The sequence below is a fragment of the Cicer arietinum genome, chromosome 1 (genome assembly GCF_000331145.2).
Source record: "Cicer arietinum cultivar CDC Frontier isolate Library 1 chromosome 1, Cicar.CDCFrontier_v2.0, whole genome shotgun sequence".
In the NCBI taxonomy this organism is placed as follows: domain Eukaryota; kingdom Viridiplantae; phylum Streptophyta; class Magnoliopsida; order Fabales; family Fabaceae; genus Cicer; species Cicer arietinum.
In genome coordinates, this window is record NC_021160.2 from 5679681 (window position 1) to 5707429 (window position 27749).

At 30.9% G+C, this 27749-nt stretch overlaps 6 protein-coding genes across 8 annotated transcripts; 4 read left to right on the forward strand and 2 right to left on the reverse strand.

The window, feature by feature from the left end:
• Positions 1–1373: 1373 nt before the first annotated feature.
• On the forward strand, positions 1374–2956 carry LOC101508793 (wall-associated receptor kinase 1-like). The gene is made up of 3 exons (XM_004486122.4): positions 1374–2402; positions 2497–2541; positions 2639–2956. Exons 1-3 carry the CDS (start codon positions 1616–1618, stop codon positions 2764–2766), a joined length of 960 nt encoding a protein of 319 aa, XP_004486179.1. The 5' UTR covers positions 1374–1615; the 3' UTR covers positions 2767–2956.
• LOC101508484 (putative pectate lyase 2) lies at positions 2917–4760 on the reverse strand. The gene is made up of 4 exons (XM_012719003.3): positions 3972–4760; positions 3791–3894; positions 3552–3690; positions 2917–3270 (listed from the first exon to the last, which is right to left on the reverse strand). The coding sequence occupies exons 1-4, from the start codon at positions 4719–4721 to the stop codon at positions 3052–3054; spliced, it is 1212 nt and encodes a 403-aa protein (XP_012574457.1). The 5' UTR covers positions 4722–4760; the 3' UTR covers positions 2917–3051.
• A 6325-nt stretch (positions 4761–11085) lies between these two features.
• On the forward strand, positions 11086–14152 carry LOC101509437 (uncharacterized). Its single transcript, XM_004486124.4, has 6 exons — positions 11086–11416; positions 12226–12272; positions 12730–12817; positions 13219–13352; positions 13455–13553; positions 13652–14152. Exons 1-6 carry the CDS (start codon positions 11131–11133, stop codon positions 13730–13732), a joined length of 735 nt encoding a protein of 244 aa, XP_004486181.1. The 5' UTR covers positions 11086–11130; the 3' UTR covers positions 13733–14152.
• A 1052-nt stretch (positions 14153–15204) lies between these two features.
• Positions 15205–18290, forward strand: LOC101503979 (pentatricopeptide repeat-containing protein At4g04370). Its single transcript, XM_004486258.4, has one exon. The coding sequence runs from the start codon at positions 15666–15668 to the stop codon at positions 17949–17951; it is 2286 nt and encodes a 761-aa protein (XP_004486315.2). The 5' UTR covers positions 15205–15665; the 3' UTR covers positions 17952–18290.
• Positions 18291–19664: 1374 nt separating this feature from the next.
• LOC101509764 (uncharacterized) lies at positions 19665–21665 on the forward strand. Its single transcript, XM_004486125.4, has 3 exons — positions 19665–19970; positions 20736–20759; positions 21069–21665. The coding sequence occupies exons 1-3, from the start codon at positions 19787–19789 to the stop codon at positions 21392–21394; spliced, it is 534 nt and encodes a 177-aa protein (XP_004486182.1). The 5' UTR covers positions 19665–19786; the 3' UTR covers positions 21395–21665.
• A 398-nt stretch (positions 21666–22063) lies between these two features.
• Positions 22064–27729, reverse strand: LOC101510083 (glycosyltransferase BC10-like). Of its 3 annotated transcripts, none has more exons than XM_004486126.4 (10): positions 27070–27700; positions 26852–26968; positions 25370–25470; positions 25129–25200; positions 24915–24996; positions 24730–24810; positions 24458–24499; positions 23494–23553; positions 23143–23289; positions 22064–22567 (listed from the first exon to the last, which is right to left on the reverse strand). In XM_004486126.4, exons 1-10 carry the CDS (start codon positions 27325–27327, stop codon positions 22388–22390), a joined length of 1140 nt encoding a protein of 379 aa, XP_004486183.1. In that variant the 5' UTR covers positions 27328–27700; the 3' UTR covers positions 22064–22387. The 3 variants fall into 3 exon arrangements, 1 of the variants encoding a protein (XP_004486183.1); XR_012161745.1 differs by having other exon boundaries at positions 22429–22567; positions 23494–23562; positions 24411–24499; positions 27070–27729; XR_003470791.2 differs by having other exon boundaries at positions 22429–22567; positions 23494–23558; positions 27070–27726.
• Between the last annotated feature and the right edge of the window lie 20 nt (positions 27730–27749).

Sequence of the window (27749 nt, forward strand, 5' to 3'; positions counted from 1 at the left end):
TTATTTAATTACAGTTTTGATCCATCTATTTTAATTGAATCACGAAAATAATTTTTAAATTTATTTCTTCTCAGTTTTGGTTCAAAATTTGATGATGTATAATTTTTTTGCGCTTATTTAAGTCACATCATACCTAAAGATTTTATAGTGCAACAATTGTACTTGAGATCTATGATCATAAATGCTGTGACGTAACTTAAAAAAAATGACACTACAAATTTTAGAAAACGAAAGATAAATAAAATGAAAAACTATTTTTATAATTCAACTAAAATAAAGGGACTAAAATTACAATTAAATAATTTTTTTTATTTGCTCCCAATTGCTCAAATACGCAGGCCCAACTCAATCCAAATTTCAGTTCTTTTCACATTATCCAGAAATCTAGGTATGAAATCTTGGGCTTGAAGACACTAATGTTATGTTTGGAAGTTTGGAGAGGATGGAAAGACTTTTTGAAGGTATTATAACAAATGTAAAAAGGTTCGAAGAAATTATCTAAATTTTTCTTTAATATATTTTTTGAGTTCCCTCAAATTTGAGGGATTTCATATTATGAAGAAGAAAAAAAATTCCTCAAAACCCTTCCCTCTCAAAAGTCAAAACCCTTCATTTCTATCCACTTTCTCCAACTTTTTTTTCTTCTTCCAAAATCCTTCATTTCCTCCCCTCCCTTCTAAACTTCCAAAGAGACTAAGATTGTGTCTTTATGTTATGTTTGATCAATATCTATTAGATATACTTAATTTTGAATCCCCTATTGCGACAATGTAATTACAATTTTTTTTATTGGTATATATATATATATTAAGTGTGAGTAAAGAAATTTTATATTGGATGAAAAAATAGATATTAAACATTATATAATAAGATGACAAATAAATTTGTTGTCTTTTAGTATCAGAGTTTGGTTGATAAGAATTTGAACGACTACTTGAATCGATAGGGTGTTGAGGTAGTGCAAGTGTAAGTTGATGAAAAAATATTTGTTTAAGGGAGAATATGCTCAAACGAATGGATGAACTCACACTTGCATGATCTTCCATATCCCCTCATTATTCTACATCTATTGTATTTGTTTTGGAATTAGAATGACACAAATTTGAAAGAGAAAAGAGCATATCTAATCTAAATACAGCATCTTCCATATATTGGGATTTTTAAGTGACTATTATATTTACACATAACTCATTTTTATCTTTTCAAGTTAAGATTTAGACATAATTAATTATTACAGTTAGTTATACTAATTACCTAATTATTATTAATTGATTATATAAGTTTTATGTATTATTTAATGTACTTAAAAATAATTATATTGCATCTTCAATCTTCGGTTCACCACTGGAAAAAGTAGAAAAGCCTCAGAGAGAAAGACACATTGATCAATACTTAGTCCACTAATCTTCCCTTTACCTTACAAATGCAGAAAGCAAAAGCCACAACTAAAGAGAACAATAAGGAATTTATAAAAGCAAAAAAGAGACTATAAAAGGAACACTTCACCTATATTCCTTCTAATTTCTTCATGACTCTGTAATAGACTCATAGTTACTAGAAAAATTAAACCATCTAATTCAATTCTCTATACAATCAGATCCATTTTAATAATACAATGTTATTACTATTTACTCAACTCTTTCTCTCATTACTCATAGTCACTACAAAATCTCAATCAAGCATATGCAGAACTTCTTGTGGTGACATTTCAATCAAATATCCATTTGGCATTGATGATGGTTGTGGAAGTCCATTCTACAGAAACATTCTTTCGTGTTCCGAATCGAAAAAACTCGAACTCCAAACTGCTTCGGGTCGATACGAAGTTCATAACATAAGCTATGCTGATCCTCATATTGTTGTCACTGATCCATTCATGTGGAAATGCCAAGATGGTGAGAATTTTCGACCAACGAGACCATTCAGTTTAGACACTAGCACAAACTTGAAGCTCTCATCACAAAATGAGTACATGTTCTTCAATTGTAGTGAAGAACATGTGATCATTCAACCAAGGCCTATGTTTTGTGAACATTTTCCGGAACACTGCGAATCGTCTTGTGACACTGCTAGCTATCTTTGCAGACATTTACCGAGGTGTTCCTTCGCGCTTACACATAGTTCTTGTTGTTCTTATTATCCAAAATCAAGTGAATCTTTGAGGTTGATGCTTAAGTATTGTACTAGTTATACTAGTGTTTATTGGAGGGATGTTGGAAGTCTTCAGCCTTATGATCAACTACCTGAATATGGAATTAGAGTTGATTTTAATATTCCTGTTACTACTAGTTGCCTTGGGTGCCAAGATCCATTGAAAGGTGGTGGAACTTGTGGATTTGATACAGTGACACAGAGTTTTATGTGCTTGTGTAAGGATGGAAACTCTTCTACCCATTGTAAAGGTATTTTAATGATTTAAACTCAAATAAACTTTATAAGTTAAAGTGGTTCAAATGTTTTCCAAATTGAAAAGATTGACTATTGTTTGTATGGCAGATCAAGATATTGCAAGGCACAATAGGAAGGTCCATGTAATCGCAGGTGATATAAATAAACAAACTTGACAACTAGATATGTTACTGAAATGTAAAATAATTAAGCTAATGTTTGTCGTTGTGTGTTGGAATTATGACTTCAGGGACAGTTACAGTGTTCTCAGCTGCAGGGGCATTTGGAATTGGAGCTGGTATTTGGTACTTGAAGAAAGTCAGAGCTAAAGCACCAGCCACTTGTGGAGTTCAAAGCAATGATAATAGACTATTCTAAAATGATGTGAAGAAGAAGAAAAAAACCATACAAAGTAACGGATGGTGACTGTTAGTTGAGCCTTGTGATGCAAGTAAGCTGTTAGAAGATTAGTTATACCAATGTAATCTCTTTGGATATTGTACTCATTTCATTTTGTGCTTATAAGAATGATAAATAAATTGCAACATATAATTATTTTCCCCTTGTATATTGGTACAGTATGCCTTTAATCGAGGGACCAAATTCGTTCATCAAAAGCATAAAAAAATTTAGAAAGTAAAGACAAGCAAATGTTTGGTGAAATTAACATGCTTTGTTAACAGAACAATCCAAAGGTCCTGCATTGAGTGTTAATAAAGGCACCATAGATGCTTGAGCAGCATCAAAGTTTTGAGCAGATGAATATAAGGGAGCACAACTTCCATACCCAGATGGCACAAAATAAGCACCATTTAAGAATTCATCTCCATAACTCCTCCATTTCCAATTATTCCATTTTCCATCAGTTTCCCTCTTTGTAACCTGACACATTTTAATAAAACTATACTCAACTCTAGTATATATAAAAATATAATTTTTTTTCCCTAAAAATTGAAGAGGTGAAATTATTATTAACTTAAGTGACACTGAATATCATTTTTCAACTGCTTGGAGGAATATGAACTTCATCACATGAGATTAAAGTCAAACTTTTATTACGAAGTTGTGACTTGTTATTAATATTGAATATGTTATTAAGTTTCTACAATTTATGAATGAAGTACTTGTGCACTTTACTTAGTTTAAATAATTTTCTTTATTACCTGTTTTGCATCAGAATTTTTGGAAGCTAAAAAGTAGTTTCCTTGACTGAAAATGGTAGGATCAGCACTACCACCAATGGCATACATGAGCCACTCGTCATATCTGTTGTTTACAACATGGGCATAACCATATCTTACCCTGCATTAATTCATTTGTCATAAACAAAATAAGTACTAGGCATAATTGTAATTGAATCTTCATAAAGGCCTCTTGATTAATTAATTAATTAATTAATTACCTTGGCATTCTTTCTATTAGGCCAGTGGCAAAGCGGTTATAAACTACTGTTACTTTCATTATTCTATCCGCGCTGTAATCATCATTATGTCCTAGCAGCATCACCTATAACAATAACATTAAGCTTAATCCAAGAGGCATTATATTGGAAAAAAAAAAAAAGAGGCATTATATTTGCTTACTTTGTCATGGCGAGTGAAGTAATTATTTGAGACAGTAACAGCAGTAGATGCATGAGTAACATCAACAAGGCCATCAGCACAAGTAGCCAAAAAACAATGATCAATCCAAACATTAGAAGAAGCAAAAACAGTAATAGCATCACCATCAGAACCTTCACGATATCCAACATGTTCAATAGTACTTCTAACGATACCAGCCATACCCGGTTTACAATCATGAACACTAATTCCATGCACAATCACATGACTAACACCTTGTATTGTAATACAAGGACCATTTCCAATTTCAACTTTAGCTCCTCTACCATCAATTGTTTTGTAACTATTTACTATAAGCTCGTTCTTCAATTTAATTACCATGTCATTTGCAAATGTTATCCAAAGTGGTTCTGTTTGGATTACACCATAACGAAGTGTACCTTGTTTTGGGCTTATTGGGTCGTCAGAAGGGTCAGTTACTTCATATATGTCACCATATTTTCCTCCAATTGCATCTTTTCCAAATCCAATTGCACAATCTGCTAGTGATTGGCGGTTTGAAGCCCAATTTGTTTTTTTTCTCCAGCATGAGTCTATTGTGTTCATCACATTATCATTTTTTTGGTCACTATTGGGAATGTTGTTGTAGCTTGGAATATTAAAATCTGATAGGTTGTTATGCTTTTTTTTTGAATCTGAATTAGCTAGTAAGGTTGGTAGAATTAAGTATGTGATTAGAAATAGGAGAACAAAATTGGTTGAAGTGGCCATTGCTTGTGGATTTGAGACAACAAACAAATGAAGGGGTTAAATATAAAATTTAGTACGAAGTTATTATTTTATATACAAGGTGTGAGATTGAGAAGGTGGTGCACACGATTAATGAGGGATGGTAATGTAACATATAATGTTGGGCAGTTAAATTGCCGATTGCAAAGACGTGGTTGCACGGTTGAGATGATTGTAATCTATGCTGAGGGAAAATATAAAATTTAGAAGTGGGCAACCTTGAATTTAAATATGCACACTATTTACACCTAAACAATTTTAATTGTTGGTGGAGAAAAGACGAACAACTTAAAAAAGGTGAGTCGATGTCTAATCAAATAAGATATTAGTTGAATTTGAAACTATTGATAATGAGATTAGATAGTTCGTTCTTGGTTCTTAAGAGTTTCGCTAAGATCTTATGAACGTTAATAGAGATTAAAGTCACGTGGAACAGATAATTTGACATTTAAAACTCATTTTTTGTTTGTAGTCTTAGATAACAAACACTACTGGAACATAGGGAATAATAAGAAAAGAATGGAACAAGTGAATTTAGTGTTAGAAAATGCCACAAAATAGAGGAAAAGTAAGACCAAACTTGGGTGTCACGTTCATAACTGTCTTATTTTCTTATATTACTTGTGAGTTTAACCGATTAATATTAGTTGCAGCCGAGTCTTTGTAAGCTATGGTCATAGCCAATAGGATAACACATTATTTCATTTTTGTCTATAGATATTGTGTGTACGATACATTTGAACACACAATCAATCAAACAAATTATCTTTTACTCATATTTTATTATTCGACTTTTCTTTACTTATATTTTACTAAGTTTTAGTAGTCATAAAAAACCACAACATCGTATTTAACACTCTTCGGAGGATATAAAAAACCCACAAATGAGGAATATAGTTTTTTCCTTGGTAGTTAAGATAAAGAGGTTGAATGTTTTATTAACGTAAAAGATGATGTTACATTCAACCTTCTTATGATTTTCACTTTTTAAGTAGAAATTTAGTATTACATTGAGTTCGTCATTTTCCACCACTACGTCAATTGTTGTCGTTCTGACCACCATATTTAATAACGTTAATCAAAATTATTAATAAATAATTATTTTAAATTTATGTATTTTAAAATAATAAAAATAAAATTAATTATTTTAATGTGATTTGATAGATGGATTTTATCTTTAGTGGACGGTTTAAATTGAAATTTTTTAGATAGATTTTAATGGATTGTGAATAGATTAATATATTGTTTGAAATTTCAATCCATATTTATCCAATCTTTTCATTTTAGGTGGAGCAGTCTTTTTCATCAGTCAAATATGTGGTCAAGTATCGAAATTGGGCTTCGTTTTCTTATTTCTTTTGAAATTAGGCTTCGTTAAATATAAGTAGAAAAGTTGGAAAAGAAATGTGAGCTTAACGTATAAGGAGAGGTTTTTTTATGTTGTTTTGGTATTTGTGATTCATTATTTTGAACATCAAGATATTGGTATTTATTTTTAACATCAAGTCTAAGTAATTGCTACCTTCATCCTTAATTTACATATGGCTCGTTGAGCTGCTCTTTTACAAAAAACTGAATATGCAATTTCATCAAGAATTGGACTAGCAGATTTTTTATTTATTTCATAAGCAAGCAATTACAGTTTTTGCTTAACTAATAACATACTCGTTACAATGAAATATTCATACAAAAAAAAAAAATATAACATATTAATATCAATCTTATTTATCATTACACCAAGTCACCAAATCAATCAATGCAAATGTCAAATTAATAAAATTTTAGTATAAGTGGTGGTGGCTGCTTTTATTTGTCACATTATAGCTCTTAATTAATCCATATAATTAATGCATCTCGTCCATTAATTCATAAATTCTACGCATAGCTGCACATCCCATAAACACAAGAACCTTTACTATTGCATTTGTTACCACATTTCCCACAATGTTTCTCATTACTCCTAGGATTCACACATTTACCTTCACAACATATCTTTGGAAAGCTACATTTCTTTCCACACCTCCCACAATTAAACATGTCTATGGAAAAGTTGACACATTTGTTCTTGCAACAATCAGGGCCTGCACTACCTTTGATATGACAAATTTTGGGATATTTGTCACATGAAACAGAGACTCTGTTATATTTTCGGTTAAGGAACTTACTTGTTCCTTCGAGAGAGTTTGGTTCTTCCATTTTGGAAGATGTTGCTGATGATAGTGTAATTGCCAATGCCACAATTAGCATGACTACAAAGAAAAGGGTCTTTATGAATTTCATTTTTTGTTTTTGTTTTTGTGTTTTGTATAATTAGCTAGGAGAGATAAAATAAAGAGAGTTGGATATGTTTTGAATGAGAAGAATGAATTGAAGATGGTTGATATTTATAGAAGAGAGGAAGGTTGAAGGAGTTTGGCCTTTGCATAGAATTAAATTGCATGCATGAGATGATATTAGTTAGTGGGGTGTTCTAAGTCAGTGGACGAGTTGATTCTTTAAACGAGTTAGGCTTGTTTGGCAAGAAATTTCATATTTACATATTAATCCGTTGAAACATTAATTAATATATACAAGTATATACAATTAGTTGCATGTATAGTTTTATAAAGCTATATATTAGCTACCTACATCCTTAAATATATGATTCTCTCAAGATTTTTCTTTGTCCATTTTTATGAAATTTATTTCTATTTTCAATTGTATTATTTATTTATAATGTTATATTTTTTTCCTGCAATATCTAATAAATACAACAATGAAAATATAATTCAATTCTCCCTCGTCAAAGACAAATTAATAAAACAATTTAAATTACTAACAAATAACAAATGTAATACTTTAATCCACTTTTTTAATTCTTGTGATTTTTACGAAGAGGATCTCATATGGGGATATATAGTATAAAAATTGAATTATAAATATTTAAAAGCTTAGTTTAATTTGATTTTAAAATTTATGATATACCTCCAAACTTTAATTATATGCAAAAATTATTTCCTTTTAAATTTATTATGAATGGTAGTTAAGTTCATTTAATTAATTGATTTTCTTAATTTTATATAAAAAACAAATACAATTACAAACTTATCCGTAATTATTATGATCGTTTCTTGTGACATTAGAGAATTATTGTAAAGATATTTTTGAAATCATACCAATAAATGTAGATAAATCAGTTGGTTTTTTTTCTTGTATTTAATTTTTTTTTGTTTATCCTTGAGGCTAACTAGAGGAAGTATTTATTAAAATCTATGTGGTTTTATATATAATTAAAAAAAAAATATCACATGAGATGGTATATCATAAAAATAAATGGAGGACTTTTTTCGGTGAAAAAAAATAAATAGAGGACTTAATTAATTCTATATATAGAGGTCAATGAAACAAGTGGTTACCCATATCTGAAACCAAGTAGATAGTCTACGGAAACCAATAAAACAGTTACAGAACCATATACCATTGTTTGACCTTTGTTTTTATATGTTGTATTGTATTTGTATACACGCTAATTAGACAAGGGGAGTTTGACTTTCTTCAATGAATGAAGTGTTACAAATCAATTTGGATAACAAGAGCACACCTAAGTACCGTAGTTGATATCGAAACAAAGTAGATTACTTAGTCCATGTATCTCTCCAAGTCTACTTATGAAGATATAGGAATTACTTATGGATTATATTTGCATAAGTTATATTTTATTTTTGTTAAGAGAAAAAAATTATGTTTGTAGTTTAGGAGATTACTTTGTTGATTAAGTATGCTCTATAAATGGAACTATCACGAGTCCGTTTGTGTAAGATTTAAAAAAAATGATTTTTATATTATTTTATTTTTTGTTATAATATTTATTAAAAAAAATTTTAATTTCAAATTAGTTTTAGTTTATGGTTGTCCCATTTTATAAGATTTGATGTTTCAAATTATCAACTTCATTGATTATTTATTTACCAGCATGCTCATAATTATGTTATATATTTTCTGCAAAATATGTAAGAAATGTTCTAATGAAGAACATAATAATTTTATGTCTTGAAAGATAAACATGCAAAACCATATCAATTATCAACATATTTAATATCACAACAAACTTTCTTAATTTATGTTATTTACTCAAAGGAATTATATATTTAGGTAAAAATGTAGTCAAAATAGGACATTTTGATTATATTTTTTTCTTTTGAAATATAAGATAATAGAAAAAGTGTCTAATAACTATGCATTAACGGTAAAAATACTTTCATTCAATAAAAATTCATCATTTTACTGTATATATGCTTATTTAATAACCATCGTTTAAAATAATTATCTATAATATATTTTTTATATTAACGTCATTGTAAAATTAACTGTGTATGTGTTTTCCCCATAAAAATCCATAAAATTAAATATTTTTTTGCGTTTGAGAGAGTATTTCTCTAAATTATAACTTAATACACACTTTATTTTTAAATATAAACAACACAAATTTACTGTATTCTTTCATTGATTTAAATTTTATTTTTCTAAATAAATTCTTATGAAGGGTAATTTATTACTAAATACAATTGATATTTTTTTAACATAAAAAAAAAGTATTTATATATATATATATATATATATATATATATATATATATAAAAGACAAGAGAGAGTCTAATTATAAAATACATATGTGGATTTGATGTACTAAACACTCCATACACATTTACACAATTCAAGAGTCACCAACGCAACACATTAGAGGTGTGAATAAATCTCAAATCTATAAAATACATTGAATTTTCTTTTACTTTATATTTAAAGTGGAACATAATACACTTAAGAACACTTGAATGACATAATAAAGATGTTTTTCAGCTTAAACACATGTCTTTCTCCAACTCTTGAAATGTAGCAACGTTAAATCTTTTGAGTGGGAACTTTGCCACTCATTCTAATTGTGTGATTTGAGGAATTAGAAGTACAATTGCACACATAAGATATATGTCCCTAAAAAAAAAGGTGACACAAATTATATGCTTAGCCATCCACAAATAGTGGGTGATTTACCTATTTAGTATAAGCTAAATAGACACCTCCATTGTGGATAATATTTTTTGGATGTCTATAGAGGAGGGCGACTTTCAAACACCATCTCTTTCATTTATCTCTTTCAAACACCATCTCTTTCATTTTAAATTGTATTAAAATTAATAAATATTAAATAATTATAAATTAGTGATATGTGACGCCATTTAAACACCTAAGCATAGGTGCGCTATTGTTTATAATTGATGATGATGACATTTGATCGAGAAAAAGATATAAACAAATGAATAATACAATATGATTTTGAAAAAGGAAAATTAACGATAAACACTTATACACCCTTTTGAAATCTATAGAAAGATAGAAATAAAAAAATTGTTTAATAAACGTTATATATTGATGATATGATAAATATAAATATATATATATATATATATATATAAAGAGAAAATGAAGTGTATATGAATGTAAAAAAATTAAACACGTACATGTATTTTTGTTTAATTTTTTTTGACAAATGTAATTTAGAAAATTGAAATTTGTGTATTGAAAAACTTTTTTTAAGTTTTTTAATAAACAAATGTGTTTTAACAAATTTGAATTTTGTGTATTGAAAAACTTCTTAGAATACAAACGTGTTTTAAAAAATTTGAACAAAGTTTTTCATAGTATAAATGTTTTTAGAAAATTCAACCTCTTAGTTTCATTTTTTTTGTTTTTAAGTTTCCTTGAAATATATGTGCTCTGAGAAATTTTTTAAAATTTTTAAAACACAAACATGTATAAAAAAAAAGTAAAGTTTGACTTATTTTTAAAGGGATAAGATAAGGCTTTTTATTAAAATTTGGGAGTATGAAATAAAATTTTATTCCCTATATGTCATCAAATTAAATAGACACTTCTATATAGTGGATAAATTTTTAAGATGCAATGATGACTATTCAAACATTCTATCTCTTTAATTTTTGTGAGTCCTAAATAATAAATTATATTAAAATTAAAAAACATTATCAAAATATGATAATATAAAATTATTAATTTGACTCATTAATAATTTTTTTGAAATATTAGGTTGAGGAAATTAAATAACTATTAAAAAAAAAATTATAAAGCGACGCACAGGTGAAACCGTTTAAACACATAAACAAGGTGCTTTATTATTTATAGCCGGGGAAGTGTAATATAAATAAATTTGATAGATTAATAACGTAATAAAAAAGAATATAAAGAAAAAATATAACATTATATGAATGTAAGAAAATAAAAAACGTACATGTATAACTACAGTGTGAAAAATGAAGCATCAGCAAAATAAGGTAAGGAAGAGTGTATAAAATATAAAAGGGTGACATGGCATTTTACGATTTATTATCACGCAATAAAAATGGCATCGTCGTCAGAGGCCGGCCCAGCGGCGTTGTTGAAGGCGGTGCTGGAGCGCGTCCATCACTCCGCCGATAGATCGGGTCGGGATGTTAACAATATCCGGGTGGTGGCGGCGAGTAAGACGAAGTCAGTTTCTTCTCTCCGACAGGTGTATGATGCCGGACATCGATGCTTCGGCGAGAATTACGTTCAGGAAATAATCGAGAAAGCCCCTCAGCTTCCGGAAGATATTGAGTGGCATTTCATCGGCAATTTGCAGAGCAATAAAGTCAAACCTCTTCTTGGTATGTCATTTCTACTCTATTATTCTATTCCTTGTAATTCGGAGGATGGTGTTTGCTAACTGATTCAGTCACTGTGTATTTTATAACACTCATTTTCAAGAATGTTGGTTCTGATTAATTAATCTCATAAAATTAAGTTTAATCTTGAGTGGTTTATGTTTAAATGTTTTTATGGTGGGAGTGAATTTGATATATAGTTATTGAGAAATTTTCAAGTTAAAGTGAAAGTTAATTTTCATGACATTGAATGGAATCAAGTATCGAAGGTAGTAAAACCAATTTTTCCTTAGAATAAACTATATTAGGAATGCAAAATCAATGCAGATAACCAGATACTTTCAATGGTAGAACCTAATTTACACCTAAACTTGTATAACTGATAGATGATTATGTTATTCTTAAACTTTACCTTAAATGTGACTCAACTTAATTTACCCTTATATATTTGTTTAGCTCAAATTTAATCAAGTTCTTATATTAATAACGAAAATATAGACACATGTAAAATAATTTTGCTTTAATTTTAGATTGACAATCTCTAATTAGACGCATGAAGGTACCTTTTTGAACTGGTAAATTTCACTTTTATAAGTGATGGCATATTTTTCTATATATGTACTCTTCTCTGAAAAATGTTCAATTTTATGTTTGCCTTTGGGCTGCTTATGCATGGTGTGATGTCATGCTTGAAAACTTTGATTGTTACTTAGCTTCTATTTTGTGGGGATAAGTTCATTACCACATTCATAATCTTTGGTTTGTTATGAAGGAGCCTAACATGTTTTGGTTCTTATTTGCTATTTCTACAGCTGGTGTTCCCAACCTTGCTTATGTAGAGACTGTAGATGATGAGAAGGTAAATATTACTGTTTCTTCATAATTTGTTAGAGAAGATAAGGTAAATATATTTTACACGTGCGTTCAAGTTTATGAGTGCATAGAAGAGTATAAGTTTTACGTGAAGTATAAATGGTGGAGTGGAACATACACTGATACACAAAACATGGAAATAGTTTGCAAGTCGTAACACAATGATGAATTTCATCCTAACATTTTGGGATTTCTCTTGGAAATTAAATTGTTTATCTTTTTTATATTTGATTTTCAAAGTAGTTAACGGTATCGGATGTTTTTTAAATGATAACTTTATAGATAGACCATACATTAGATGTGCGCCATACTTAAAAATGTTCGATCAAATAATATATTTTGATTTAGTGCAGCATGATCTTCATTTTTTTGATATTGTATTGCAAATGTCACATGATCATCTCTGGTTTTAGTTCTTTTTTCATTTTTTTCTTTGCTAGCAGATAGCAAACCTTCTTGAACGTGCCGTAGCCAAAATTGGCAGGAAACCGTTGAAAGTTTTTGTTGAAGTGAATACGAGTGGAGAAACATGTAAGTTACACCTGATAGATTTGCCAGCCAATTCAGTATCTACCATCTCTTAATAAAGTTGACTTGGTTTTGTTGGAAGACTACTAACCCAAAATATTTCAGATAACTTCTAATAGACTGACATGAAAATAGGATCACAGTAACAAGAAAATATAGTTCCCAATTCTTTTATAGAAAATATGTTTATCAAATCACTGATTCCAACATCATAAGTAATGTGAATATGTTACCTATATTTATTATACTGAACTGCTTTATGTAAGTGCTCGGTGGTTTACAAAATGTGTTCTACATAATAGTTATTCATTTTTCTGTCTCGTGATAAAATGTTCTTGCCATTGTTTTCAGTTTACTGTCATTGTCAATCTCAAGAATGTCATTTGATGGATATTTTCTTGCAGCTAAATTTGGTGTTGAACCAGCTGTGTGTGTAGACCTTGCAAAACATATTGTTACAAATTGCCCAAACCTTGAATTTTGTGGCTTAATGACAATTGGCATGCCGGATTATTCATCCACCCCAGAAAATTTTAAGGTGACGACAACTATGCATTTTGACATGCTTCTTTTGTATTTTCTGAACGTCCTATCTAGTCTTGGTAATTCTCCAAACTAAATTTTATTTTGTACTTTTTAGACGTTATCAAATTGTAGAAGTGAAGTTTGTGCGGCACTTGGAATATCAGAAGCGCAATGTGAACTGTCAATGGGCATGACTGGAGACTTTGAGCGAGCTGTAAGAAATCCTTTTCTTGGAAAATACATGGTTTATACATAAGGACAAGTATAATGATATGATCATAATATTTCTTTACTAACTCTCTAATTATGTAGATTGAGATGGGAAGTACAACTGTTAGGATTGGAACTGCCATATTTGGGCGCAGAGAGTATCCACCAAAAGAAGACAAGTAACTGCCTTCATTTCGCGGTCTGATTTGTGTGATATGGTGGTGCTTATAGATTCACATGTCAAAGTGGTAGAGTAGCATGAACAAATTATTTTAGCTGGAAATAAATATGCTCATGAGCATGATGATAGTTGTCAACAAGGGTGAGCGTTGTTTTCAGAATAACCTTCGAGGCTGAACATTGTATGCACTGTTGCTTGTAAAATGTAAAATCCAACCTTTTTTAGAAGCAGAACTACGATAATCTTGAAAATTACAACCTTGTATAATCATTATGGCAAAATTTGTCATAGTCTTTTGCATGCTCGATGGGGAATGTTTGTGGTCTCAGACTCAGCCTCTCGGGACAAGTTTTTCTTTTTTTTTATCAAGTCTTGTGATAGGAACTGGATTTAAATGAAAAACTGAAAGAATTTCTTATCAAGTGAATGTTTCTCTAAACTGAATGCCCTTTTATTCTAAAGAATCTGGATTCTCCCATAAGAATTTCCAAACTATCTTAAATCAAAGACTTCATAACTAACCTTCCTTTCCTCTTATTAATAACCTATCATATCATACTCTGCAACTCATTCACCAACTAATACCTATCAATATTTCCTATTAAACACGCTCATAGTCCTCACAGTGAATAGTTTGTAATTGTTGAAACAAAATTCTTTTAACCAATGGGACAACGAGAAGACTAAGGTTCCATTTCTACAAAACGCAAAGGACAACTTGTGATAAATTATTAAAATATCTTCCGACCTTTGTGGTTTTGAGAAACATTTCGCCTCTCTTCTCTCCACTCTATCTTATCTGTGCTCAATTGATTCTCCCTTTTTTAAAATTTATACTAATAAAATTAATACAATCGTTCTCCCTCTCTTAAAATTTATACTAATAAAATTAATACAACAATATTTGATAAATTATATAATATCGAAGGATAGACTAACTAATAACGAACAGACAAATTCTAATACTTTAGTTAGCAGTTCAACTACTACCTATTAATAAATTTTTACATGTTAACAATTGATATAATTGATATATGATATAGTGGGATACTATTTTTTAATTGTGATTTTTTTAATTAATTTCTGTATTTTTCAAAAAGAATTTTTTTGATAAAGGCGAAAATCATAAAATAAATATATTTTATTTAATTAAATTGTGTGAAATTCTAAAAATTTATGTGAATTGTGTAACTGAAAATTGTAAAATTTGTAAGAATTGAAAATTCTTATTTTTCAACTTATCGACTACGTATAAATTGTGCGAAACTCTAAAAAAAGTTATGTAACTTTTAAGAATTTCAATTATAATATTTTAGTAAATACATGTTGTTCACCAACTTCCTGATATTTTGTACAACATCCGCACCTGAATGTCACCAAGCTCAAGTTGAGGGTTAATCTCAAATTGGCACAAATAGTTGACATCATGGGAAGCGTTTTGACTATAGATTATTGAGTAGAATTATGTTTAGTCGCAGCTGATGTGATTTCAATCACATTTGTAATTGTGAAGAGAAGACTTCAAAAACTATCATGTTGCGATCCGAAACATAGTTGTGAGCCTTTGCTTTTAAAATCACGCGGACAAGGTTATAATTGTACTATCTGATTTTGGCATACAAATTATGAGTGGGTGGAATATTTTTTCTGCACATTATGTCAATCATTTACTTTTGTTAATTACAGTACTGTTTTTAACAGTTACACCCAAATAGGTTATTTACATAAAAATTAATTTCATGTAGGATCCATGAATTGAATTCCAGTAACTTATTTAAATGTAACTAGAATAAAAAAGTAGTGGTGTTTTTATTTTTTCAGGTAAAAATAAATTACTTGATTTCTTCATATGCAAGTAAGAGTAATGGTTAAGAAAATGATTTACATAAATTAGTGAAGGAAAACATTTATGCCCTGAGGTGAGCAGAGGAATGGATGATGTTCAGATACAAGGCAAAACCGCAATCACTAGTGAGTCTCAATCATAAAAAACAATGGATGCTGTCACTTCCAACACCACACCCTTCTTCACCTCCTGCTTCAGCCACCACCAATTCATTCAATGCAATTATCAACCGCCATTCAACCCAAGGTGCTCACCGTCAAGTTCTCATCACCTATTCCTCCATGCTCAATTCACACATCCCTTCTGACGCATACACTTTCCCCAGTCTTCTCAAAGCATGCTCCTCTCTCAACCTCTTTCACCTCGGCCTTACCCTCCATCAACGCATCCTCGTTAATGGGTTGTCCACTGATTCCTACATTGCATCTTCTTTGATCAATTTCTATGTTAAATTCGGGTATTCTTATTTTGCCCGCAAAGTGTTCGACTTTATGCCTGACAAGAATGTTGTACCTTGGACTACCATTATTGGGTGTTATTCTAAAATGGGCAATGTTGATGAGGCTTTTTCTTTGTTTCATCAAATGCGTTACCAGGGAATTCAACCCAGTAGTGTTACTCTCTTGAGCTTGTTGTTTGGTGTTTCAGAGCTTTCTCATGTTCAGTGTTTGCATGGTTGTGCAACGTTTTTTGGGTTTATGTCAGATTTGAACTTGTCAAATTCTATGCTGAATTTGTATGGGAAATGTGGAAGCATTGCAGATTGTAGAAAATTGTTTGATTGTATGGATCAAAGAGACATTGTTTCATGGAATTCTTTGTTATCTTCCTATGCCCAGATTGGTGATGTATGTGAAGTTTTGTTACTTCTTGAGACGATGAAGGTACAAGGTTTGGAGCCTGGTTTACAGACTTTTGGGTCTGTGTTGTCTGTGGCTGTGTCAAGAGGTGATATGAGATTGGGAAGATCAGTGCATGGCCAGATTTTAAGAGCTGGTTTTGACTTGGATGCACATGTCGAAACATCATTGATTGTAATGTATTTAAAAGGTGGGAACATTGATGTTGCATTTAGAATGTTTGAGAGGAGTTTAGATAAGGATGTAGTTTTGTGGACAGCAATGATCTCAGGTCTTGTGCAGAATGAGAATGCAGACAAAGCACTTGATATTTTCGATCGGATGTTGAAATTTGGAATGAAATCATCTACTGAGACTATTGCCAGTGTGATTACAGCTTGTGCTCAAATGGGGTCTTATAATTTAGGGAGATCTATTCATGGTTATATAGTAAGGCAAGAATTGTCTTTGGATACTGCTGCTCATAACTCTCTTGTTACCATGTATGCAAAGTGTGGCCACTTCGATCAGAGTTCTATTGTATTTGATAAGATGAGCAAAAGGGATTTAGTTTCATGGAATGCTATAGTTGCTGGATATGCTCAAAACGGCTATGTATGTAAGGCCTTTTCTTTTTTTAATGAAATGAGGTCTTGTCAGCTAAGACCTGATTCAATAACCGCTGTCTCCCTTCTGCAAGGGTGTGCGTCCACCGGGCAACTACACCCTGGAAAATGGATCCACGGGTTCGTAATAAGAAATGGTCTTAGGCCGTGCATCGTGGTTGATACTTCTTTGGTAGACATGTACTGTAAATGTGGTGATTTGGATACTGCTCAAAGGTGTTTCAACCAAATGCCAGGTCAAGATTTGGTTTCATGGAGTGCCATAATTGCAGGATATGGTTATCATGGTAAAGGGGAAACTGCATTGAGGTTATACTCAAAGTTTCTAGAGAGTAGTATTAAACCCAACCATGTGATTTTCCTCTCAGTTTTATCTTCTTGTAGTCATAGTGGACTTATAGATCAGGGCTTGAACATATACGAATCTATGACTAGAGATTTTGGCATTGCGCCAAATCTTGAACACCATGCTTGTATGGTGGATCTCCTTTGTCGTGCTGGGAAGGTCGAAGAGGCGTATAACTTGTACAAGAAAATGTTCTCAGATCCTGTACTTGACGTGTTGGGCATAATCCTCGATGCTTGTCGAGCAAATGGTAATGATGAACTTGGTGATACAATTGCTAATGATATTCTCAAGCTGAGGCCTATGAGTGCTGGAAATTATGTACAACTAGCACATTGCTATGCTTCAATAAACAAGTGGGAAGGAGTGGGTGAGGTATGGACTCATATGAGATCTCTTGGCTTGAGGAAAATTCCTGGATGGAGCTTTATTGACATACATGGGACCATCACTACATTTTTCACAGATCATAACTCACACCCTCAGTTTCTAGAAATAGTGAATACAATCAAAATTTTGAGAAAGGAAATGGACATAATGGAGGAAGTGGACATTAGTTTTTGAAAGCATCCACACTCATCATTATAACATACATATGCTGAAAAGCTATTTAAACACTGAATATTTCCAAGATTGGCTAGCACTCTTGAATTGTGCAGTGCTTCCGATAAAAATTATTTGAAATATTGAATGGTCAATTGGAGATTTTGGGGGCTTGTGAAATAAACTATTTGGATTTATCCTATAACATATTAACACTTGAATAAGTGTTTTGAAGATCGTATGAAAAGTTTGTGACCTGTTGATAAATTATTTTTAACTTACTTTCTTAAGGTTAACAAAAGCTTATAAAAAGAGTTTATAAGTATAGAGTTTACCTATACATTTTTCTTTTTAATTATAGAAAAATCTTTTAAACAAGTTCTTCTTTTATGATAATGGCTTATTGAATAAGCACCTTGTAGGTTAGTTACTCCAACACTTTCTTTGACCCTTGGCAACTTTTCTTTCCTTTCATTTCCTTTTTTGGGTTGACATGGAAAATAAATTTATTTCTTTCTTTGACATGGAAAATAAATAAGAAAGTCTTTATATCCAAGGAGTTGGTTTCTTATTACAAGATCTATTACAGAAATAAATTAGAAAGTTATAACCATTAATTGAAAAATTAATAGTTGAAAGTATAATAAAATACAATCATGGACATAAAAGATATATGTAAATAATTAAACTTTAAATTAGATTTAATAAGTAATTATACATATATCAATTTAGAGAAGAGAATCCTTAAACCTAAGGCATTCATTCTACTCACTGTATATTTAGGACATTTAAGTTTAGGTTGCAATATATTGTTGTCTAGGTCTGTCTCAAACACTACTTAAGAACATTTTTCAAATTCATTATTTAGAATGAGTAGATATGAAATTACACCAATATATTACTACATCAAGGCTACATTGTTTAATAATGTTTTACTTAGTACATTTTTTTTATAAATTTGACCGATGAATTGAAGAGTTATATCATATCACATAGATTGACATCTGATATATTATTAATGTGCATTAATATCGATATTATATAATAAAATATTAATTTTGATATACTTCATTAACAAATAATTTTAAATTTATATAAAAATTTATATTAATAATCTATATAATATAATTTTTCAATTCGACGATTAATTTTAAAAAATATATAATAAATAAAATATTATTCAGCGGTTTAACATAATCCTTCCCCGGCTAAAATATTAATATAAAACAGAAAAAAGAAGAAAAAAAACTTATCTAGTATATTAAACAGTAATTTACAATGAGAAATGCAAGTTCCGCAAGTTCAATCACATCACAGATGCGACACTTGTGAGTGATATAATTAAGCTTAAATTAGTTAACTAATAATCAATTAACAAGAAAACGACCAAAACAACAAATCAAGAGAGACACAACAATAATAATAATAATAATAATAATAATAATAATAATAATTATTATTATTATTATTATTATTATTATTATTATAATATTATTATTATTATTATAATAATAATAATATTAAATTTCCTCCCTTTATAAAAATTCGTCATAATAATAATAATAATAATAATAATAATAATAATAATAATAATAATAATAATAATAATAATAATTATTATTATTATTATTATTATTATTATTATTATAATATTATTATTATTATTATAATAATAATAATATTATTATTATTATTATTATTATTATTATTATAATTAAGAGAGACACACGTAGACATGCATGTGGGTGAAAGGAGAGTGAGAGAGATACGCAAATCTTGAAACTGAATTAGCATAACCAACTCAGTAATCAAGATCCTCTTCATCTTATTCTTCTTCTTCTTCTTCAGTAATAAAGATGAATAGGAGGCAGCAAAGGGCTTTCAAATTGTTAATGTGGATTATGGGACTCTGTCTCGCATGTTATCTTGTAGGACCACCTTTGTTTTGGACACTCAACGACACCCTTAGCTCCGTTTCTCCATCTTGTCCTCCTTGTCCTTGTGATTGTTCTCTTCAACCCCTTATTTCTATCCCAGAAGGTTTCATTCTATCTACTTTTTATTTTATTTTTAATTTCTGTGTTTAATTAAGAAATTATGGCAAATAATGTGTTTTGTTTCTTAATTAACATGATGTTTGATGAAAACATAGACAACAACCAAGGTTGGTCTAATTGGTTAGAATGAAACTCATACTATACAACACCAACACTTCGTATTAATGATGTGTGTGATAATTGGCTGTAGTGTAATGTCTATATCTATAAAAGTGTTTCATTGAACTCATGCCACACTAGTGTGCCACATTAAATACCCAACAATAGTATGGGTAATATGTAAGTACATATTCAAGAAACATAGAGTTTACTTAACTGCTTGGCCATATTGGGATTTTAGAAAACTCAATTATTGGGAATCATATATTGACACACTGGCTAATTAATTTCATCCAGTAATTTTTTATTTTGTTGTTCTGTTATTTTTTAGACAAATTTTCTTGTTCTTAAAATGTGTAAATTGAAACATACTCAAATCGTATGCAACTATTATTTCCTTGGTTTTTTAGATGCATTTTGATGGTAATTAAATTTAATGGGTTTTTTTTAAATTGTTTCTAAGGACTGCAATGGAATAAATTTTAAAATAGTTTGATGATCAATTACTTAACATTACAATAGATTCTGCAGTGATATACAAGAGAAAATAGGGACTTCGAAAAAGTCTTAGGTAGATTTTGTTTCTTGTGCTCAGACATTGATTGCTATTTTGCTAACTTGGTGTCTCTGCTTTTTTTTTTTTCTGCAGGATTGAGCAACAATTCTATTTTAGGTTAGTTCTCTTCCTCTCTTACATTAGAGAAAAGCAATAGGTATGAGGTTATATTATAGTCATAATTATATATATTTGATAGGCAAATGTTATTATAATTATATCGGATATACTCTTTGGTTTAATCAAATATATATGGTATCCGGTATAATTTTTCCATTAAATACTTATTTTAGTCGATAAATTGTATCAAGTTAGCATTAGAAGTTTTATTTAAATTGGACAGTGCTGATGGCATGCCTAATGAGTTGAAAATTTGCTACCTTTATCCATAGATAATTTCAAATGATATTTAATTACATTATATAGATTGCATGAGGCAAGATCCAGAGGTGAGTGAAGAAGCTGGGAAGAGTTTCACAGATTTATTGACTGAAGAACTAAAGCAAAAGGAAGCTGAAGCTGAAGAAAAACAAAGACATGCTGATATATTACTTTTAGAGTCAAAGAAAATAGCATCACAGTATCAAAAGGAGGCTGACAAATGCAATTCAGGGATGGAGACATGTGAGGAAGCTAGAGAAAGATCTGACAGAGCACTTCAAAATCAGATGAAAGAAACTGCTTTGTGGGAACTTAGAGCTCGCCAAAGAGGATGGAAACCTGCTCCAAAGAAAGCTATTTCCCATTTTTAAACAATGGGTACAAACATTATTATCCCTCTTGCCTCTCACTACCTCTTTATTTCTTACATTCATTGATTTTTTTTATTATTTTGTGGCACTTGATATATTATTTAATGAGAAATAAATACATAAGATTATCTTTTGGTTTAACTATAGACAGTCTTTTCTTAAGCTCCCTTGAATTATTGAATTTCTTGCAATTCACTTTGTATTGACTATTAGAGCCGTGGATTTATGAACATTGTTAATATAGGTTTTTACCATTTGTGTTTAACCTTAACTCGCGTTCCTATAGCCATTGAATAGAATTTGATGAGAATTGACAGTATATAACAAACTATATCTTGATTGCTATCTTTATATTTTTGATACAGTTGCATGACTTGTAACATCGTTCTGGGAATAAAATTCAAGATCCAAAAATTGTTTGTTTTTAACCTCTAAATAGTTAATCCAAAAGTGTAACACTAAAGATATTGTCGAGGCTTGTGATTTGTTGTTGATTTTGAAATGGAACAATTTCCCCTCCTCAAACTTTTTAGTACTTACTAACAATTTTTTTATCCAAGTACTGCTTCAACTATAATATTAATTAATAATGTCCTCACTCTCTCTCTTGAAGTTTGAGTGGTAAGGATGAAACCTGCTTATCAGTCTGCAATGAAAATTCCGGCTATCTAAAATAAAATTCCAGATATTATAAAAAAAAATGCTTCTTTATATGCTATAATTTATAGCATCCTATTGTGAATGATCACTGTTACAATTGTGGTTTGATGTACAAAACATCCCACTGAGCCAGATAAAATGGTCCTATCAGCTTGTTACATGGGATTAACTATTTCAACCAAAGCAAAAACCTGCCTTCAAAATCTGTGTGGAGTATGCTGTGTATAACGTGAAGCGATTCCATTTGACGCTCAAAGTATATGTCTAAGTAGGTAAATCAGAAAACAGTATACGGCTAAAGAGTTGTTTGGACAGAAGCACAAGTCTCATGACTCATTGGGTATTGCCTAGCAATGCAGAAACTTCAAGTTGATCAATAACACCGTCGCTCAACAGGCGCATGGCTGCTCCCTTAGAGAATTTCCTAGCAAACAAAAAACATGGAACAAATGTTGAATTGGTACGACACCATTCTATCCGGTACTCGGTCTCATAATATACATGGTTGATGCCCTGTGTGCAAAGAGATAAAATCATGAGAAAAAGAAAATAGTTTTATGAAAACATGTAATCACTTGAGCAAACTTTAGAAAGTAGGTCTTACTAATGTAAAGCTATAAAATCTCATTTTGAGCACAAAAGCGGAAGAAAAAAAATCATTTGTCAGAAAGTAGTAAAACAGTTCGCAATTATTTTTGCTTTCCATTTATTAGTCTTTATTCAACTCTTCCAAGAAACATGGACACTTCAATCTTATCATAAAAGGAGGCAGTTTTTTTCTTCTTCACTGAATAAGAACTGTAGCTGTACCATGAAATAGAACCATACTGCGCCTCTCCAAGCAAGTATTCCAGGATTAATTTCAAGAAAGATATATTTGCATCAAGACAGTTTTCAACCACTCCAAGTTCTAACCTCACTATGTTTCAGAGCAATTAAAAAATACACTGGGTTTCAATAACTGCACGTCCTTTTATCTTAATCCCACCTCACTTTATGATGGGTGCCTGGAGACTGCCATCTCAATTATCCATTCAAACATAAAATTTGCTCAATATATGCTTAAGTATGAGGAACCAAAAGATAACCTTTATTTCCTTCATCCTTCGAGGGCTAGCATTTGCATAGCTGAAAGTAAAAGGATGCCAGCCTTTATTATCCGTTTTTGTTGCAGACTGGTTCCACAAAGTATACGTCAATGTTCTGCGTTCAAGTTCACCTTCAAGACCATGCAGCTGGCAAAATAGCACAAGAAGAGAAATATGTAACATGATCTATAATATTACAAACACTCGTGCAAATTAATCCTTGAAGATTTATTGCACAATGTTTTACTAAGATCATTTGTGAATAAAGCAGAAGTGAGAATAAATAGGATTGGAGAACACATCGCATAACAGCCAAATGTAGATAATGATGGAAAATATCTCAGTACTTACTGCAAGTAATGTCTGCACGTAGTGCTCATCTGGAATACAGTTGTGCTGCTTCTGAAGTTGCTGCACTTACTCCAAACCCATAGTAAATAATTATTCATTAAACCATATTCTTAGCAAACAATAATAAATATGAAAGTAAACAATTATATCATAAAATAGGTACTAAGTAGCATCACAGAATTATCAGTATAAACAACATACTCTCATCAAATGTAAAAAAAAGGAATTAACTTTTAGCCTCAATGCTTCACTCATTGAATGCCTAATCTCACAGTCTCATTTGGATCTTTGACAATAATTACCTATTAGAAAAGGGGTAAAGGGAATACAAATACTCCTAATCCTCATGTTAATTTTCTCTATATGTTTTGAAACAGTTTCATCAAAAGAAATTCACAAACTAGTAAATTACAGACACATCATCCCACCACTTATCAAGGTTTTGGCAACCAGAAAAGTTAAAATGATAAAGGGTGCTTTTTCAAAAGTGGTTTTCAGTATTACAACTCTAAGAAACTGACCAGACCAGTCAGTAACTAATCTGTCCAACTTTCAAATCTTTGCTACTCGTGCAAGACATATTATACACAGGTAAGCACAGTAGCTTATAATCTAATTTGTATTTTTAAATAAATAAATAGAACAAAAAGAAACTGGACTGATAGTCCTAAGTTCCAAAAAGTGATTGATTTTTAACTCACAATTCAAAGCCATTTTCTAATCTTACATTAATATTAAGCCCACAATTTTTGCTTGACCATGGTGAATGAAGTTCCTATTAGACAGTTACAATTTTTTGGAACTTCCAATGTAATTAAGCATCCCTTCAAAGCATTTAACTTTGAATTAATAACTTCCAATTAAAAGTGAAGGATGTGCTTCACTATTACGCATAACAGCCTATTATAAAGTGATACCTTCTTGTAACAACATGACGTATGGAAACTAAAATTAAACCACTTACAAGATTCAGCTTTCCCTTTCTGGTATCAATTGGTGGGCGCCTCTGCCAAGTGAGAAGAAATTAGACAGATTTTTCAATATTATCATATTAACACATTTTTAGTATTACAAATTTGCAGTTAGTCCAGTCTAGTTAGTTATGTATGCTAAAGATTTTAGTTTTGATTTCTATATGAAGATTGAGTTAATATCAACCAACTTTAATAAATCAATACAAGAATTTTGTATCCAATGTAGTATTGTAGTTAAACTAACTAATGATAGCTCACATACCTTACAGTATCTCTTAAAGGTAGAGAAGATAACATCATCATCAACAATCACTTCTGCATGGCGACGAACCAAGGTGAACCACTGGAAAAACAGAATAGATTCAAATTACAACATAATTTTTAGGAATAAAAGGTTGAAGATTTTATCCAACATAACATGATGAAATAAAAGATAAAAGAGATAACCTGGGACCCTTTACGCCATTTTTCCCTTGGTATTTTAGGTGACATATTTGGGTTGTAGCGACCCTCTTTTGCATCAAGAAAGCTGTAATAATATAAACAAAACAGTTCAATTCACCTTTCAAATATCTCCATCTCACAAGTGTGGACTGATTATGATTGAACGTTAAAAATTAAATTAGTGCTAAGCACCTCAAGAACCAAAGCCTTCTTCTACCTGTCCACAAAACTCCTTGGAGAAAGCATGATATAATTGTACACATAGGAAAAGTTATACATAGGAACACAGCTGCACATGGAAAACAGAAATTCAGATTCTTATCATGGTCATGTAACGTTCATGCAAAAACATATTCTAATTCCCAACCCACCCCTGCTTTCAAGAAAGGTTAAGAAAACAGCGAAAGAAAAAAAAAACTGTTGAAACTTGTGTTAATACAAGTCATGAAAATACTAACCTATCTGAGAGAAGAACGAATCTTTGATTTGCAGGGTCTTCCAAAGCTGCTGACAGTAACAGCCTTTCAGCCTGAATCATACTTGATTCTCCCCATGAAACCTAAGATATGCAACACCGAATTCTTAAAAACAAATGATAAAACAACAAGTTCCAATTCCAGACAACAGTATGATGGTATTATAATTTATGCTCAATTACATCTACATACACCTGTCAGGATAAAAGCATAAATTCTTGCAAGATGTGTCTAAAAAAGGGAAATAAACTCTTCAACAACAAATGCTTTGCTTCCTATCACCGGATTATTACAGAAAAATATGACAGCCCTCCAATTAGACATGCATTGTTAGGATTATTACAGAAAAATATGATAGCCCTCCAATTAGACATGCATTTGTTTTGAGGGGAAAAGGGGGGTAAAGGGAGTCAATTTAACAGAATAATTATGTAGGGTATAAGTAAGCAACTTAATTAGGAGATTTAGGGTATTGAGGAATTAAGGATGAAATAGGGATTAGGAGTGGCCCGGGGGATTGAAGCAAACATTGCACTATTCAGTCTACTATACTGCTATCGAAATACCAATTCTAACATAATATCACCTTAGAAGTGAGTTGAAGGTGAAACGATTAGTGTTTGAATATATTCATGTATGAGTTGAATAAAAAATTCAATGCTAAAAATCAATTCTAGAAACAAAAGCTCCAAATTCTAGCTTCAAATTAGAATCAATTCTAGACGCAAAATCAATTAAACTCGAGAAAAACCAAATATGCCAAAATCATTTCTTCACCTCTAGAAACAATTTTGCCCCCTCCAAAAGTAGAGCCAAACCTACCCGCACTCTAAAATCTCAGTTACAAGATTTTTGTGTGTGGGTGATTTGGCTAAGCTAGAAATAAAATTATCAAATTGGTCATGACGTCGCCATCATGTAAGCATCACATAATGTTTAACTAGTTAAACACTTAAACTAACTAACCCATGGGAAAGAATTCAGCCTTTACATAATAGACAAAATGGAGACTTTGGAACCAATTTGGCATCTCCTAAAATTATGGATGAACATATTTTTCATATACACAAAGGATAATCTATCGACCCTAAATCTATCGAAATTGCAAATACATCCCTAAATATATCTTTGGTAAGTAATTTTATAGACTAAATTGACAAACGAAAAACAGATTTGAAGACTAAAATCACTAACTAAAGATACATTTGAAGAGCAAAATGAGTAACAAAAGACATATTTAAGTAAAAAATTATAATTTTGATATATTTAAATACTTTTTTTGTTAGAGCATCTCACAAATTTATGGACCAAAATAGCTATTTACCCTATTGACAAACAACCTTTATGCTATTTATTTATTGTCAAGTAACATCGGGACATGAAAAGGAAACCTTAACCTTGTTGAAGATAACTAGTAACAACTTTACATCAGTTTCAATTTCAATTGGAAAGAATTCAACAAACCTGAATGCTATTGGTGAGTTGTCTACCGTAGAAGAAGTGGGACCTGCTGGTGGAGTCGTCCAACACAAATCCAGGCGATGAATGAACATAAATCGAGAAATTGGAAACATCACCGTTCTGAAAAAAAGAAATAAAAAGCATTGAAAAATGATCCCAAAATATTAATGAATGAATGAATAAAATACTAGCAAAAAATAGGAAGAGGAAATAGAGGGAACCTGAAAGAAAGCACCCCAGAGAAAATCGAGGGGGATATTGCGGCGAACGAGGAATAAGAAAGCGATTTTGGGAGGGCCATGAAAGACGCGAGAAATTCGAATTAAGGGTTTGAAAGAATTAGAATTATTAGAGTGCAGCGTGAAGATAGCTGCGGCAACTAAAACGACGACGCAAAAGAGAGAAACGGAGAAGAGGATCAGCATCTTGCAGCTCAACCTACTCGCCACGTGGCGTCTCTTCACAGTTCTTGCCGCCATTTCTAAGTTCTAATAAGTAATTTCAGCCACCACCTACTAATACTATATGTATATGTTAATTGTTATTCATCTTCTTCTTATAATAATAAATAAAATGAAAAAATATAGATATTATCTATGATGATATAACCAATAGAATGCACACAAGTATGTTGCAGTACATGCAATGCATCAACAAGATGTTGAAGATCACTTTCCTTTTCCTATACTCTACTCTCTACATTCCATTTTCACGGGACATGCGTTGGCGTTGTTGCGATACTCCAACGTCAATACGACGTCGTAATGATAATTTTGATACTAGTTGTCGTGGGTCCCACTCTAATAAATGTGCCGCGGCATGTGTTGTAGCCGCTGCAAGCGGCACCGTCACTCGCACACTGTTTTGAAATGCAAGCCAAGAATACCTGTTTCTTTTCTTC

What these genes read in the sequence shown, in the direction of transcription:
- LOC101508793 (XM_004486122.4), top strand. Translation starts at nt 1,616, where the DNA reads ATGTTATTACTATTTACTCAACTCTTTCTCTCATTACTCATAGTCACT. An exon ending in CTCTTCTACCCATTGTAAAG is followed by an intron (nt 2,403 to 2,496) that starts GTATTTTAATGA and finishes TTTGTATGGCAG; the next exon opens with ATCAAGATATTGCAAGGCAC. An exon ending in GAAGGTCCATGTAATCGCAG is followed by an intron (nt 2,542 to 2,638) that starts GTGATATAAATA and finishes TTATGACTTCAG; the next exon opens with GGACAGTTACAGTGTTCTCA.
- LOC101508484 (XM_012719003.3), bottom strand. Translation starts at nt 4,721, where the DNA reads ATGGCCACTTCAACCAATTTTGTTCTCCTATTTCTAATCACATACTTA. An exon ending in CTAATAGAAAGAATGCCAAG is followed by an intron (nt 3,691 to 3,790) that starts GTAATTAATTAA and finishes GAATTAATGCAG; the next exon opens with GGTAAGATATGGTTATGCCC. An exon ending in AAAATTCTGATGCAAAACAG is followed by an intron (nt 3,271 to 3,551) that starts GTAATAAAGAAA and finishes AAAATGTGTCAG; the next exon opens with GTTACAAAGAGGGAAACTGA.
- LOC101509437 (XM_004486124.4), top strand. Translation starts at nt 11,131, where the DNA reads ATGGCATCGTCGTCAGAGGCCGGCCCAGCGGCGTTGTTGAAGGCGGTG. An exon ending in AGACTGTAGATGATGAGAAG is followed by an intron (nt 12,273 to 12,729) that starts GTAAATATTACT and finishes CTTTGCTAGCAG; the next exon opens with ATAGCAAACCTTCTTGAACG. An exon ending in CTGGAGACTTTGAGCGAGCT is followed by an intron (nt 13,554 to 13,651) that starts GTAAGAAATCCT and finishes CTAATTATGTAG; the next exon opens with ATTGAGATGGGAAGTACAAC.
- LOC101503979 (XM_004486258.4), top strand. Translation starts at nt 15,666, where the DNA reads ATGATGTTCAGATACAAGGCAAAACCGCAATCACTAGTGAGTCTCAAT.
- LOC101509764 (XM_004486125.4), top strand. Translation starts at nt 19,787, where the DNA reads ATGAATAGGAGGCAGCAAAGGGCTTTCAAATTGTTAATGTGGATTATG. An exon ending in CCTTATTTCTATCCCAGAAG is followed by an intron (nt 19,971 to 20,735) that starts GTTTCATTCTAT and finishes TTTTTTCTGCAG; the next exon opens with GATTGAGCAACAATTCTATT. An exon ending in GAGCAACAATTCTATTTTAG is followed by an intron (nt 20,760 to 21,068) that starts GTTAGTTCTCTT and finishes TACATTATATAG; the next exon opens with ATTGCATGAGGCAAGATCCA.
- LOC101510083 (XM_004486126.4), bottom strand. Translation starts at nt 27,327, where the DNA reads ATGGCGGCAAGAACTGTGAAGAGACGCCACGTGGCGAGTAGGTTGAGC. An exon ending in AACTCACCAATAGCATTCAG is followed by an intron (nt 25,471 to 26,851) that starts GTTTGTTGAATT and finishes TGCATATCTTAG; the next exon opens with GTTTCATGGGGAGAATCAAG. An exon ending in ACGTGCAGACATTACTTGCA is followed by an intron (nt 23,290 to 23,493) that starts GTAAGTACTGAG and finishes CTATTTTGCCAG; the next exon opens with CTGCATGGTCTTGAAGGTGA.